General features: G+C 41.0%; 1 protein-coding gene across 3 annotated transcripts in view; it reads right to left on the bottom strand.

Moving 5' to 3' along the window:
* Positions 1 to 3,714: 3,714 nt before the first annotated feature.
* The window catches only part of NYAP2 (neuronal tyrosine-phosphorylated phosphoinositide-3-kinase adaptor 2), a 129,492-nt gene continuing 117,712 nt past the window's right edge, over positions 3,715 to 15,494 (bottom strand). Inside the window, exon 9 of one of the 3 annotated variants that reach the window (XM_030456322.1) lies at positions 3,715 to 7,716. In XM_030456322.1, the coding sequence (XP_030312182.1) occupies positions 7,489 to 7,716 (228 nt within the window). In that variant the 3' untranslated portion in view covers positions 3,715 to 7,488. The remainder of the gene's footprint in view (positions 7,717 to 15,494) is intronic. The other 2 variants (XM_030456324.1, XM_030456323.1) reach the window with 2 other exon arrangements.

Raw genomic sequence — 15,494 nt, forward strand, 5'->3', positions numbered from 1 at the left:
CAGATTCCACAGAAATTACTTAGACTTTCCTCAGCCAGCTGAGGCCTGGGTAAGGATGATTTTCCTCTGCCCTGCACCCTGAAGAATCATTTACACTCCTCAAGTGGGTGTAAAAACATTACAGACACGACCAGCACCATTTAACACCCACTTTGCAGAGGTGTAAAAGTATAAACAAAGTATAAAGTCACAGAGAGTAGGCCCGGAGACATTCAATTAGGAACCATCGCTGAGAAAGTGCAGGTGCCCTGAGGGCACTGAGGGCTTCCCCAAACAGGAGCCTTCAGTCATGGCTGCCAAACACCTTTTCAGAGGAGATTACCTGTAGGTGGGTGTCAGGTGTGCATGGAGTCCCCATGAAGTCCTCTAGAGCTGATGGGTGCCGCTGAGGTGACCCTGTCCATCCCTGCTCCATCCCCATGGGACGTGGCCATGCTGCCATCCCCTCAGGACATGGCCACGCTGCCATCCCCTCTCAAAATGAGAGCACAGGAGGGAGGCCAAGGCAGGTCTGACTGACCCAACACCAAGCCTTCAGCTCAAAGCCAGTCAGGCACACTTGAGTGAGAGACAGCACTGGGACAGCCTGAGAAGCTTAGCCCGTGCTGAGCACAAGAGTTGGACTGGCAAAGTGCTCTTCTCACCAGCTGCAGACTAAAGCTCTGGCTGCCACCATACCTCAGCAAGCTCCAGCAGTCTCTGCCCACCCTCACCATGCCAGGTCTGAAGGAACATGGTGGTGAAGGAACATGCCAGACCCTGAGGAAGACTCCTGGTGGTGGCTGGGCAGCCTGGCTGTGTGGGGCAGAGCTCCCTGAGGGGGAAGCGTCAGCTGTGGAAATGGCGGGAAGGTCTGGGGGCCAGTGAGTGCCGGGGAAGCTGCAGCCATGACCCCTGTGGGGAATTTACTCCACCCAGAAAACACAAAATCGACCTAATTCACAGCAAGGGCACTGCTCCTGGCCTTGCTGCCTCAGCTGGCCTTGTACCGACAAGTTTGGTCTTTGACCCTCCGCCATTTTGCATCGGACCCTGTCCAGGATCAGCGCCATCTTGAAGAAACACGCTGGGCAGCTGGACTCCCAGTGGTGGCTCTCTCTCTCTCTCATTCTTGCTTCCCACTTTCTTACCCTTTTCTCCACTTCTCTCTCTCTCATATCTTCTTTTCCTCTCTCCCTCATTCTTGCTTCCCACTTTCTTACCCTTTTCTCCACTTTTCTCTCTCTCATATCTTCTTTTCCTCTCTCTCTCTCATTCTTGCTTCCCACTTTCTTACCCTTTTCTTCACTTTTCTCTCTCTCATATCTTCTTTTCCTCTCTCTCTCTCATTCTTGCTTCCCACTTTCTTACCCTTTTCTCCACTTCTCTCTCTCTCATATCTTCTTTTCCTCTCTCCCTCTTTTGCCTGGCTCTGTAATTTTGCCTGCGTCAATCGTCAAAAAAGTCTGCTTGAACCCCACCATTCTACAGTTGGACTTTGTTTCGCAGAGCCAAAACAAAAATAAATTTTCATGTTACCTTGGATGGTAACATTTCACCAAAGTTTAGTGTTTACCACAAAAATTCCCAGTGATTTCTCTTTGACCCACCTGCCGACCTCTCTCCACCATGGTGATGTGGCCTGATGCTCAGCCTGCCAGGTGGCATGGGGGTCACCAGCCTGGGAACAGCTCCTACCCTTCTCCTTCAGGTAAGGTCCCCTTCAGGCAGCCACAGGCAGGGAGGTGGCACTTGGGCTGCAGGTGCCCCTGCCACCTGCATGGCCCCTCAGAGAGGGCAGGGAGCAAAGGCAGCCCGGGGCCTACCAGGCTCTGCCCTCACACTGGTGCTTTGCAGGCTTGAAGACTTTGGGGTTCATCCATAACTACCAGAAGGCTGCTGGAGACCAAGGGTTTATCTCTTTCCCTTCCCTTTTCCCTTTCACTGAAATGCCTCGATTACTATTTTTTTTTTTTAATTTTAACTTAACCTTGAAGCAGTTTTTTCGTTGATTTGTTTACAAATAAACACAAGCTGTGCATCTACCTAAATGTAAAACAGTGTAAGCAAATGCATTTTATGTTTCTTCAAGGTTTTAGGAAGCATTACTAGCAAATTCATATTGTATCTTCTGGCACATAGGTCTAGTCAGGTATTGTTGCTGGATTTTGATTAAGCAAGGCTGATGAATTAGAAAGTTGTTTGAATCCCTCCATGAAACTTGCTGTGTACACACAGAGAAGGGCACTGATAAATTCTATCCTGTAAAACAAAATCAGTGGTGGTTCCTGCTCTCTTTGTCTGTTTTCATGAAGGATTACAGAGTGTAGAGGCAGCTGAGAATAGGACGGGGAGAGCATAACATTAAGAAGAATAAAAGACAGCCAGGGAACTCTCATTATACCTACAAATATATTTCCCAAGCACATCATGAAATAAAGGATTGAGAGAGAGAGAGAGAGAGAAGGGGACAAAGACAGACGAAATTGTGCCACAGGTGGGGAGAACACTAAAACCACCACCCATTCCTGTGCCAAAAAACACCATAAAAAGGTGACAGGTGTGTAATTTTGTTTTAAAGGCAAAAATAAAGGACATGTTGGCAGGTTTTGGGAAAAAATTTGAAATATGTTCAGCCTTGCAGTTGAGCTGTGTTTCTTTTCGGTTGTCTTTAGTTTTTGTATATTTCCTTTAGTTTCCTGGGGTTCCCTTGCCAGCTCTGTCAGTGCTGGCTCTAGATGTGGGAGATGTTGGCCCATCTCTCCTCTTAATGGCTGCTTGACTTCTCTGCTTTGCTCAGGGCAGGTTACTTGTTCCCAAGCAAGACAGTTCCCTGTGTGTTTTAATTGCTTTGCAGCCACTCTGGCACCAGCTAAGGTCACTGTGAGTGACTGCTGGGGAGAAACAGCAGTAACTCCAGCCAGTGTTATTGTGATGGTTTTTAACATGCAAAAGGAGCAGAGACCCAAGATAGAGCACTGCAGGCACCTTTCCACTTCTAAATAAACTTAGAGCAAATAAGGGTGTAAAACTCAACCATTGCTTTATATGGTTTTGTCTCCTTTTGATTTAAGTGTCTTCTGTTCAAGGAACAATGGCACAGAAAATATTTCTGCAATGGCAAAGAAAGTGAATACATGTATTTCAAACAGGGAAAAATCTGATTTTGCCCCATATATATGCTCACTGCTGCATTTGGCAATCCTCCCCTTTCATTCCTTTTCTGGTTAGGTGCTGTTTTCATCCTGGAAAGTCTTTAGAAATGAACTAGGACACAGGACTTCATGAACTGTCCCACCATAGATTACAGACAGCAATCTGGCTCTTGAGCTGACAAAATCTCTTCCTCTTTCAGATCCAGAGAAATGCCTGTAAAAAGTTCTGCTAATTTCTCCATTCGTGGACATTCTGCAAATGAAGATCTTTGAAGTGAGCATCCCAAACTGTGAATGGTACTTGCAGAAAAACTTATCTCTACTCTTCAGAGAAATCTTATTCTCATGATTAGTTAAGGGTGGCACTCAGGGCATTAGCAACCAGGCCTGGCTTGCAAATATTAATCTTTTAAAGCGATCCATTAATGTCCTCCAAAACACTGTGACTAAAAACATGTCTAGAGAATGCAATCAATATACATGTATGACTTAACTTCTCTTCCCAGGAATCTCTGTCTAGACCCTAGTGAATATTCAAGCTCTAAATTGAAACCATCAAATGAAAATGAACAGTCCAGTATTTTAAACTATTGCTTTTTATTATAATTACACCGGAGCACAAATAAATAAGCACTAAATTATTGTAAAATATTGTCAATGCACTAAAGAAAGCAGAATTGATCTTCAAACAACATCTTATTACTTCAGAAGTATCAAAGTACATTTAATTACATCTTACCTAAAAAAATCAAGTACAAAAATGAAAAGAAAATTAATATGTATTTATACTGTGTATATAGAAACGGCTAATAATATATGATTACAGTTAGCCTCTAGCTACTCCTTACTCCTACACAATTTCAGGCACATACCTGACAATTTCTAATGAAATATGAAAAAAGCAACATGACATTCAGTTTCAAGATATTGGTAAATGTATTACATCGGAATGAACACAGAATGATTTCATTTTATTTAAAAACCCTGTCATTTAGAAACATAGTGCCGTTGTCCACTTAAAAATAAATGACCCAAACAAAAAGAACCCCATATACCATTTGCTTTAGTTTGCCAAAAGTAGCAATAAAGTAGACATACATTGGCTAATATAGGTAAACACATTTTTAGTGCAAGAATAACAAGACCTGTGACTTTACTGTGCTTTCTTGAAATCACAGTGCACTTTACACAAATTGCTACACTATAATGTTCAACTTCAGGAGTTTAAAGCAAAATAAGTGCATACCAAACAATTTCATATATACAGTCTTCACAAGTGTGTGTATATACGTGATCTGTATGTATATACAGATTGCATATTTATACAGACTACAGCTTTAATGACCGTAACTAAGCACTGTCATTCACCCTGTGACACAGAAACTGCTGAGACAAGAGGAGATGTAGAAAACGTTGAACAGCATTTCCATGGCACGCTCTCAGCAGTGCCATCTGCCTTTTACTCAAGCGATGGGGTGGGCCAGCGGGCACAGGACAAGATGGTGGCCTCTGTCTTGACCTGGCTCTGTCCATGGCCTTTGGTAATGATTCCATCTGAGCCTCACTTCCCTCCTCTGTGGAATTATTCTCCCAAGCGTGAAGTTTTGTTCACATTTCTAAAGTGCTTTGAAGGTAAGTGCTAAGTTATATTTTACTTTTTCATGTACTGTCACGCTCTAAAACAAAAAGCCATTGTTTCCATGGGATACAATGGAGGTCTGGAAGCACACGGGCAGCTATTTAGGAAGGACAACATAAATAGTGTTGAGCAATAAAAACAAAGCAAGAAGTGGTTGTGTGATTGGCTAAGTGTACAAGCAAGTCTTCTTGGGACAAGAATGCCTCAGTTCCCTGACATTATTCCTACTGGGCACTGATATGAAAAGGACACAATACGTACAAACACTATTAAACACCTAATTGTTTAACCTTTGCCTCCCCCAAAAGGGCCCTGGCATTGCAGCACCCGTGAGCACCCACTGGGCCAGGTTGCAAAATGGGTGCTTCCCCAGGATTTAAACAGGTGCTCCAGGAAGAGACCAGTGCAGAGAAGGAGTATCAAGACTGACTGAATGCTGACTTTTGTTTTGTCACCAGAGACTTAATGCAGCAGGGGGAAGGGGTTGAGCTAAGCATTTCACACATGGTTACGAGAAATTCTTCTCTTGCCACGTAACAAGGAAGACAAAGCATAAACACTTTCTGGACAATGAACCTGTTATCTCAACAGATTTCTCACGACCAACAAGTCGTCTTCTTTCCAGCAGATTCTGGAACTTTGTGAGATCTCTGGGCTTTTTCTTCTGCCATTTTCTTTCTTTAAAAAAAAAAGAGAGAATAAGCAGAATATACAGTTGTTGTCTTTTGGAGGTAACATGTATTCAAAGAGTCCTTCACAGCCTCTGGGTGTTTTCATGCCCTCTATCATTTTGACTGTGAGGGGCTCTTTAAATCTGCATTTCAATTGCATACCCATTCCAGCCACTGTATATTCATAATACACACCAATAATTAATGTAGGTGGGTATATTTGTATGCATACATCTGTGAGTATATATAGAGAGATACATGCATATATATATGTGTGTGTACACATATGCATATATACATACACAATAATGCTAATATACATACACACATATAAACACACACTTTACCTCTTACAGAAATCTCAGTTTGGACATCAAAATATACATTAGTTAATTAGATATAAAATATTTAAAAACTTTATTTCAGAGGCTGAAAAGAAACTACTACTGATAAAACATTACTCAGGCTCAAACTTTAGCAATATAGATTACAAAAACCTTCTATTTTTGGTTTTTTTGATCAGCAATTACAGCTGTGGCAACGCTGTCAATACAATTTCAAAGAAAAGCCAATATAATAAGAAGTTTCAAACAACACACCTTTTCTTCTTGACAAATATAATATTAAAATGATTGTTTTAAAGAGGGATATTTGTGCTACCAAACTTCAGACGCATAGATAGAAATTTAAATATACAAAATATATGCCATAGATCTTTTTTTTTTCCCTACTCCACAGAAGTACAAGTTTCCCTCATTCTCGACAGATCCTTTTGGAAGATATTTCACCGCGTGGATTTAACCCTCATCATCAGTATAAGCCATCTCTTTCTCCTGTTAAAACCAGGAGGTCATAATTCTTTGGTCATGACATAATATCCTGTTAAACTGGGTGTAATATAATTATAACAGAGGATTGTAAGCCAATTAGAGAAGCAGCCAGGAGGAAGAAACGGCACACTCAGGGCCTCTGCTTCAAAACCAGATGAAATCAAGAGGGGTTCCCCTGCTGGCTTCCACAGGATCTGAATTCCAGCCTTTACAAACAACACATGGAAATCTGACACAGCTTAAAGTAAGGATGTGTTGCTGGATTGAAAAATAATAAACATGTAAACAGATTTTTTCCGCCTTTATTCTCTGGACCAAAGACAAATGTGGACAGGAACCGGGGCTGCAGTGCCACTGCCTTAACCCGCTGGGTGGATGGGTCTGCTTGGTTTGTCACAGTGAACCATGGTCTCCGCTAGGCAGCTGAGTATGATGAAGGAAGAGTTTCTGCTGCAGGCTTTTCTGCTGAAAATTTAGGTTCTTGGCTAAGAAACTTCAGTGACTGACTCGTATAAAACCAAGAGCAATTTACCAGATTAATTTTATGAGAAAAACGATGCAGAACAATCTAACGCCAACTCGGGCGTCCGCCTTAAGCACTTCCATTTGCATTGCTTGCGGTTATTTTGTTTCCAACTCAAACTCTCTCCTTGCCCAGCCCACGCCCTCCATAGGCTAAGGACACCTACTGAGTATGACTCCAGGCAACCTCTACAGCCCAAGCACTGAGCTGTTTTGTACATTGTCCTGTTCAACAAAATGTACGACCACATGCTTTAGTACAGAGGCCAAATCTAGGCAGGTAAGAAAAATAAAACGGGAGGGGGAACATCAGAATACCACATATAAAATAGGTAATAAAACAGCATAACAGTAACATTATATAGTAAAATTCTTCATAAATTTTTGAAATTATATATATATATATATATATTTAAATAGTGTATTAGTTGGGTGTTTTCGATATATTGGCGAAATATTTACATTTTGATATCTTCTGGATCCAAAAAAATCCTGGATGAATACGCCTTAATCCAGTCGGAAACTCAAATCTCTTTCATGATTGACAGGTGAGCACTGTATCAGTGTGGTAATTTTTCCTAGGAAGTTCACCACCTGCAGGTAAGTCTTATGTTAGAGCCTTTGCCTTATTAAGAAAGCAGGCTACCTGTGCATGGTGCAACACAGTGGAGAGGGCATCCTCCACACTCCTGTCAAATTGCAGTGTCCCAGAACACTGTTTGTTGTTTGGAATAAGGAGGAGGGCTGTATTTCTTGGTCCCAGTGTTCTTTTTCCAACTTGGCAAAATAGGCATACTCTCCTGTTTGCAGAGTCCTTTTTCTGATTTCTGTCGGGCTTTTATTTCTTTGCAGAGGCAACGTTTTTTCTCAATCATATCCAGCATTGTATGGTCCCCTTGCAACCACTGCATACATGTCACCTATGGGGGATGGAGGGTGGGAGAGGGTGGGAGAGTGTGGAGGGATGGGGACATGAAGAGAAAGAAAAGAAGGAAAAAGAAAAGAGGGGAAAAAATATACAAATAAGTGTTTGGTCATAGATTGTTATGTCTTTGCAAGGTTGACATTACTCTTATTTGAAAGACACTCATTTGTTTGAGGAACAAAAAACTCTCTGCACCAACAAAAGGATCCAAGTCAGACTTTACTTCTAACAACTACTTTAAGGAAAAAAAGCATAACAAAAGGTTCCCTTTTTAACTTCTCCAGAGCACCAGAAGTTTTCAACAAACTAGTATTAGTTGGATTTTAAATGATGGAATAGATCTTAAAAAAGCACATGGATCTTAACAACATCCTTCAGTGTAGAACTAAAAAACTCTGTACACTGAAAACCATGTTTTATATTGCTTCCCAAATGCAGTCTGTCACATTAAAAGCATGGTGCTAACACTTCTGAGTATCCATCTAAATATATCTGTGTTGGTTGGTTGTTTTTTTTTTGTAAAATGATTTAATGAACCCCATGCAAATGATATGGATTAACCTATGCTTCCCTGTGGTGATATTTCATTCACTGGAAGGCACCAAGAATTTAGAAACTCCATTTTCATGCATGTAGAATATTTGAAAACATGATCCTTATCCAAAGCAGGAGGTTAGCATATGTTTAGTTGTCAGTACATGCCCCAGCCCCTCTGAAGCCTGCAATTGTGCCTTCATTTCAGTTCAGTGGGGTGCTCCCATGACTGAAAATGTGTCTTCAAAGGCTTTCAACTGGAACCAAAATCACTAATATTAAACTATCCTGAAAGGGTTTGTTGCATTTGAATGACATACTGCCTACCTGCAGATCAGAGAACTTCCTCTCCAAACTTGCTTTGCAGATTTGAAGTGATGTCTTGAGTCTCCCGACATTTATTTTTCATATTAACCAAAAATTAAGGATTTGCGTGTTAGTAAACACACGCCTTGCATTAGCAGGGCTGTCCAAGTACATCTCTGATCTTGTCATGGAAATGCACATGTACAGTAGTACTTTGGCAGCATTTTATGATTCATGAAAGAAATGCATGCTTATTATTCAGAGTGTTTGAGTACAGTTAATAATGCATATGCCTTTCATTCAAAAATCTTAAGAATGCCAAGGGTGGGTATACACCAGGACACTAGAAGTGGGGACTGGTCTTAGAGGCCTGTACAGAAACTTCCATGAATCTCAGTAGTTCTTGTGGTCAGCTTGAATCTTACTTAGCAGTTATTATAGATAGAGAAAATACTCAGATTCATAGCAGGAAACTAAGCAAAACAAATAATTCTGAGCAAGCCTACAGGACAAAGTAATAATAAATGATGTACTTAAACAGAAAAATAACCAGAATATAGAAATATACATATTTTTTCAAATATCTTCATAAAAAATGTTTTTAAGGGGTAACCTAAAATAAAGGAATATCAGATAATTACCTTTCTCTGCATCAAAACAAAGTCATGCTTACCTTATAGATTTGATAGTACTTTGAGTAGAACATGTTTAAACCACAATATGAATGTTATTCTTCAATGTTCTTATGAATATAGAATTACATAGGCAATGTATCTGCAGTGTTTCCTCCTGAATGGCTGAACTGAAAGACCTCTGGAAGCCTTCTATGCCTGCTTTTCATAACTGAGTATTTGTTTTTAATTTCAGGAGTGATCTAACAATTACTGAGGTGCGGGCAGGTACGAACCGTGTCATCCACCCTGGCCATGAGACTTTGTCCCTTTGGGTGCCCAGACCTCGTCCAAAACTCTCCAAATGAACTCGAGATGTGCCTCCACACTCCCCAGCTCTGAGGTCTTTGGACAAGGCTCTACCTGAGAGAGATTTTCTGCCACTCTACTCATCACTGACAGGTTAGTACTTACACAGCAGTGTCTTCATTGAGGATGGGTCCTCCTGTGTGGAGCAGGACAGGCACAGTGTGCACACAATTCATCACAAAAGGCATCCACAACACAGAGCTGCACATCAGCTTCCCTGATGGATTTGATGACAATGGTGCTCAAGTGTGGCTTTCCTCCTCTTAGGCATTGGGAAATACCTTCTCTCATATACCTCAACATATAAGTAAACAGAGCATGTGCCAACACTAAATTCTTATAGCAGGCTGCATGCTCCAGTCACTGCACATGACAAGGACAACCTGCAGCCCATAGGAAAGTCACCATGAGAGTGTGACATACACATCACCCCCACTCTTGCCACTGCACTACCTGCAGTGCCATTGGTACCAGTGCCTTCCAGTAGCTCATCTCCTTCATGGAATTCAGGGGGACTGACACAGGATTTTGACATGGTAAGCTGTAAAATACCAGTTGCAGCTTCCCAAAGATAGAAATGGTGTTGCAGAATGTATCAGTTACACAGACACTCTGCCACCCCCTGCAAAAGAGCTTCTAAAATAAACCTGGTGCAGGCAGCTCGACAATTCCTTTTTACAGTGGCCACCATATTGTGTGGCAGAAAGTGATTCATTTATTATGAAGAGTCTGAGTTCCTCCACTTTCCCAGACGCAGGTTTTCAAGACTATTTGTCATCTTGGAAAGGTGATTTTTATTTGATGGCTAAATCTTTCTTTATTTCATGGCTAAACACTTAGATGTACAGCCTAAGCAGCACGTGCCTCTCTTGTAACGACATTCAGGTTTGTGCATCATGAAAGTTCTACTAAGTGCAAAGTTAGTGCAAATAGTTTAGTTCTACTAAACTAATAAGTGCAAAGTCATTTGCTGAAATAGACTAAGTGAACACACAGGTGAGAACAAGTGTTAAAGTATTTTATTTTATATTTTGCCTAGCTCTAGTGTGTAGTGTAACGAGGTAACCAGGTGCTTTGGCTTCAGCTTGCTCCTCTGGTCATGCACCAGGTTGATAATATCCCTGCTACACTATAACACCATTTGTTTGGTGTGATGAGCACAAAAATGAATGATGTTACAAGCCAGTTAGAAAAGGTAGAGCATCCATAGCATAATGCAGCTATATGGCTCTGCCATGTGAGGTCCATAGCATGTGGGGATCAGTCAGAGCATGTCTGAGCTGGGCTACAGGTGTGGACACAGGTACAAAGCCCATTAGGTAAGATCCAGCGAGACACACACAGCACAGGAGGAACAAACTTGGTTGTGAGCATAGAGTCTTGGCCTGAAGCCTGTTCTTATTAAAAAGGGAAGAAAGAGCCAGTAACTAATGTTAGGATTGTAGGGAGGGATCTCCTGGAGACTCCAAGATGAGTATCAAGCTCTATATCACATAATCTCCTCTGAATGATGAAATTGATTGCACATTGATTGCATTGATTGCACATGATTTTTTTTTTAAATGGAATTTCCACTCATTAAATTATCTGAAGCCAAAGACAAAATATCATATAAAATAAGAGTAAAGGAGTGAAGGAAAACACTACCCCAAGGCCCAGAAGTTTGGACATTTCCCTAGGAGGTGTGGGAGGTAGGTTCAAACCTTTGTGCCTAAGCTGGGTGATTACCTGGCATTTAGGAACCGTACAGGAACACAGAGTGGGTGGATAAATTCACCTGAACGTGGCTGAGCACAGGTGTAAATGAAGATGTCTAATGAGTTCCTGGTAGACACACTAACACTTCCATTATTCATTATTCTATAGTTTTCCTCAAAAATCTGCTTTAAAGCAAATTGAACTTGATCAACAAAAAGTAAGAAACTTCTTCCACTATTCAAAACTGAATTCTCCGATGTAGTTTTAATCACCAACTTCCTGAAAGACCTCATAAGAAATTGATGCATGTTGCCACCTTACTTTTATTATCTGCCCTTCCCAAAATGTCAGAAAATTCTATTTTGGCAGTGCAACAGAGAAAGAAGTCATGCTGTAATAGTAAATTTCAACTAAGAAAACCCAGCAACTTTAAAACAAAAAAACAACTCAAAACATTTCAATAACAAAACCTTCCAAAGTATAAAAAAATAAACAAAACCACAATCAACCAAACAACAAAAAAAGATCACTTCTGGTGAGAGTTTTAATGCTTTATGAAGATCTGAGAGACAAATTACTTTCCTTCTCTACCAAGTGCAAGTGATGGATTTTTGTGTGTGGGTGCCTCCAGCAGTGGGCCTTACTTCATTTCTTCTTGCCTCAAAATTCTGAATAATTCCAGAAAAGTAAGTAGAAGTCACAATGATTTCCAAATATATATTCATGGCTTAAATTAGATTGCCCTTAACTAAATCACAGAACTGTCTTGGAGCAGAGGTTTGACAGGCAGAGCATCAGTACAATTACTTTTAAAGGACAGGAGTCAGTACTAAAGCCAGAGGTCAGTACATGCCAGAGCTCTCTGCCACATCAAAGTTTACTGAGAAATAATCTCAGGGAAAACTCAAACCAGGCTTTGGGGAACAGGCAATGACTCACACTGCCAGGAACTCACTGGTGTCACAGCAGACTATTTCTGTTTCCTATTGCCCTGGCATGGGCTCTGACCCAGCCCCAGTCTCCCCCACCACTGCCTGCAGAGTGATGCCAGTGCAGCTCCTGCCAGCACTGTGCCTGGCAGCCTCATAAAAGTGCTCAAAATATGGGTGCATAAAAAAAAGACATTTAAATGAATATAATTCTTCCCTTATTCTTAACTAAGTAGGTTAGTTTGGTTTGGCAAGGAAAATAGTTATAGAAGGAAAAACAGATAGAAAAAATACCCTCTAATAATACAAGTCAGCAGTTACTGATGGATACAACTTGGCACACCTGCTATCTTGGGTCAGTAGGTGTAGCAAACATCTGGTATCTTTTTGTTGGTGTTTAACAATATGAACTATGATCTTCTGGCCCTTCAAGAATGGGACTTTGACCATATGGAACACCAGATGAAGTGCATCAATACTGTACACAACTACGTCCATGGAAGTTACTGAACACATATAGGCTACTAAAAAAAAAAATATGTCAACACCTTTAAATTCTGTACAAATCAAACGGTCCCATGTAGCATAATCTTTGAAAAAAAACAAAAAAACCCCACAAAAAAACCCAAAACAAACCCTAGGAGTATGACAAGAAAAATATGGAAATGAGACTGAAAAATACTCAGCGCAAGGCCCAGGACTACTTTTCTTAGGTGAGAAAATTTTACTTGCTCGTGGTGTAACAGATAAATAGATAGGTAATGCCCTTTTTCAGGGAAAAAAAAATATTAAAAAAAGATAAAGATGTATGTGCTATGTAAATCCCACTCATATCCTCTTGTCTCAGATGGAGCCTCACCTCGCTTCAGTTTCGAGTCCTGCACACCAGGATGAGAAGAGCAAGTGCTAGGAGCCATTCTGCTTCTCTCAAGTCAGACCAGAGAGGTGAAGGGTAAGTAAAATGCTAATTCCTAGTGCTGAAAGGCATTTCAAGAAAGATAAGCTATAATCTTGCACATAACTGCCCTTGAAAACGTGTGCTGCTAAGAATTCCATGGGGAAAAGAAACGTTTGGAACATAGTAGACATCACTATTACTAGTAAATTAGAGAATGTTGCCCCTTCTCACTCATTTTAGAAGAAGCTTTTCTAAAACATGAGTTGACCACCTGGTATTTCATGCTGTGGACCCTTTCATGAGTGCAGCATTAACCTTTAATGACCAAAAAAATTATTTCCCACTATATTTTGCAAGAAGGCTTTAGGCATCTTGGCTAACATGTGCTTGGTTTGCCTATTTTTAATGCTGCTGGTTTGTTTGAAGTGTAACCAGAAGCTTTGGATAATAAGAGAGCCCCATGAATCAGTGGTGCTTCCATAATTTTTTCCTAGTAATATAACAGTTGCCACTTACTGTGCCAAAACTTGTAGAGGTTATGGGGCTGAGGAAGATGCTGTTCTCTTCTGGCCCCTGTGTCTCCCTCACCTGCTGGATGGGCAGAGAGGCCAAGTGGTCATTTAAAGGAAGGATGGGGAAAACCACATCACAGGTGTGTAGTCACAGAGGTCACATACAAACGACCTTTGTAACAACTGTATATCAAAAATAAAGTGAAAGCCCAACTGCCAACATGAGGCTATGACAAAGTGATCTTAAAACCAACGCAAAATATAATGAAATAAAATATATCAGCAACGTTTGGAGGAGATTATCAGAAATGTCTCCTGAATCTGTAAACAAAGCAAGCTCTAACAGTGCAATGTGTGAGCAGTGCTTACACATCATTCAGCAGTGCCAAGCATGCTGGGTTGGTTTGGCAGCCTACAGTAAGTGAAGAAGAAAGGCTTTCTGAAAGCCACTTACCATCCTCTGGGAGGCAAAGGTACACTCCTCCCTCCTGCCTGTTCTCAAACTGGAGTTTCCAAACTGTCCTTCCCACTGTAACTCTTGACGACACTTTCTCTGCTGCAGATGGGTCCCAGCCATCTGGCCGGGTAAGGTTATTTCCAGTCGGGAGGGTGTGAAATCCCACTCCTAGAAGGCAGACATCTGCCCAGGGGGTAAGAGGCGAAGGGCTATGTTAAGTAGCAACAGTTACTTCAAGATCTGCTATCTGATACTCCTAGCTCGATGCAGAGGTTCTCAGCCCGTGTTTGCAAAAAGAGAGTTGTCCAAAGGCAGAGTTCAGGCAGAATCAGGTTTCAGAAAATGTGAGCGGTGAGATCCTCACCCACTTGAAGCCAAACGGAATGTTACCAGCTGACTTCAGGAGTCCGAGAGTTTGACTACAGCTTGGTCAAACAAATATTAAAAACCCCCTCAAATAATTTAAAAAGCCTTCAGAAGAGCACTTGGCAAGCTATGTTGGACAAGATTTCTTTTGCTATGTGTTAGCTATAACCATTGCACTGTAGTTGAATGTTGTTACCTCCAGTGGCTGCACAAGTCGGTGAGGATAAAACTACAGGCTAAATCTGCAGTCATTTCTCTCTCTCCAACAGAGGTTCTCTGGAATAATATTAACATGAAAGACAGCATCATTTGACCCAGGACAGTTAGACACTCACACAGCTCTGTACTGCTGACCCATTCTCCCGTTAATGCTAAATTCAAAATAGCAATGTGTTATTAATACAAAGGTGACTAAAAGCAACAATATGTTCAGCAACACGCAGAATGTGCAAGGTGAGCTGTGAAAGCAGACACTCTCCATGCAAACCATAGTGCATGGCAATGCTTCTTGGGGATATCAGATAATGCAGCTGCAAATTCTTTTCTAGAAGTATCTGAGATGTCTTCTAGAAGGTGTCCTACTATGCCAGCAACCACATTAAATGATCTTTGTGTATCTGCATACTTGCAAATACAAGCACATAAGAGGTGCTAAGTGCTACACAAACTACCCTCTCCAGCCCTTCAAAAATCCTTTTTTTCTTTTTCTGCCTGGAAATAGGTTTTCTTACAAAAGATACTACTACAGAAAAAAAAAAATAAAACTAGACTTCCTGTAAAAACTGGTTTACTATTTAATGTAATTACATGATGCACTGGACACTTTTCTTCAAATATAGCACCCACTTTAAGACTCATTACATCTTCTTGTGCTCTATGGCCTGACTAATCCACCACTTACCAATAACTGACAAGAATCTTTGGAAAGCCAAGAATTTCCAGAGATTCAATATTAGGAACAATAAATACTTATTCTAAAATTAAATTAGCAGATGGTTAGTAAACCATCAGCACCTCTTATTCCAGACCTCCATTTTCATGATTCATTGCCTCCAATTGCTAAATGTCACAGTTACTTTACACAGAACCAGCA

The sequence above is a fragment of the Calypte anna genome, chromosome 9 (assembly GCF_003957555.1).
Source record: "Calypte anna isolate BGI_N300 chromosome 9, bCalAnn1_v1.p, whole genome shotgun sequence".
Classification (NCBI taxonomy): domain Eukaryota; kingdom Metazoa; phylum Chordata; class Aves; order Apodiformes; family Trochilidae; genus Calypte; species Calypte anna.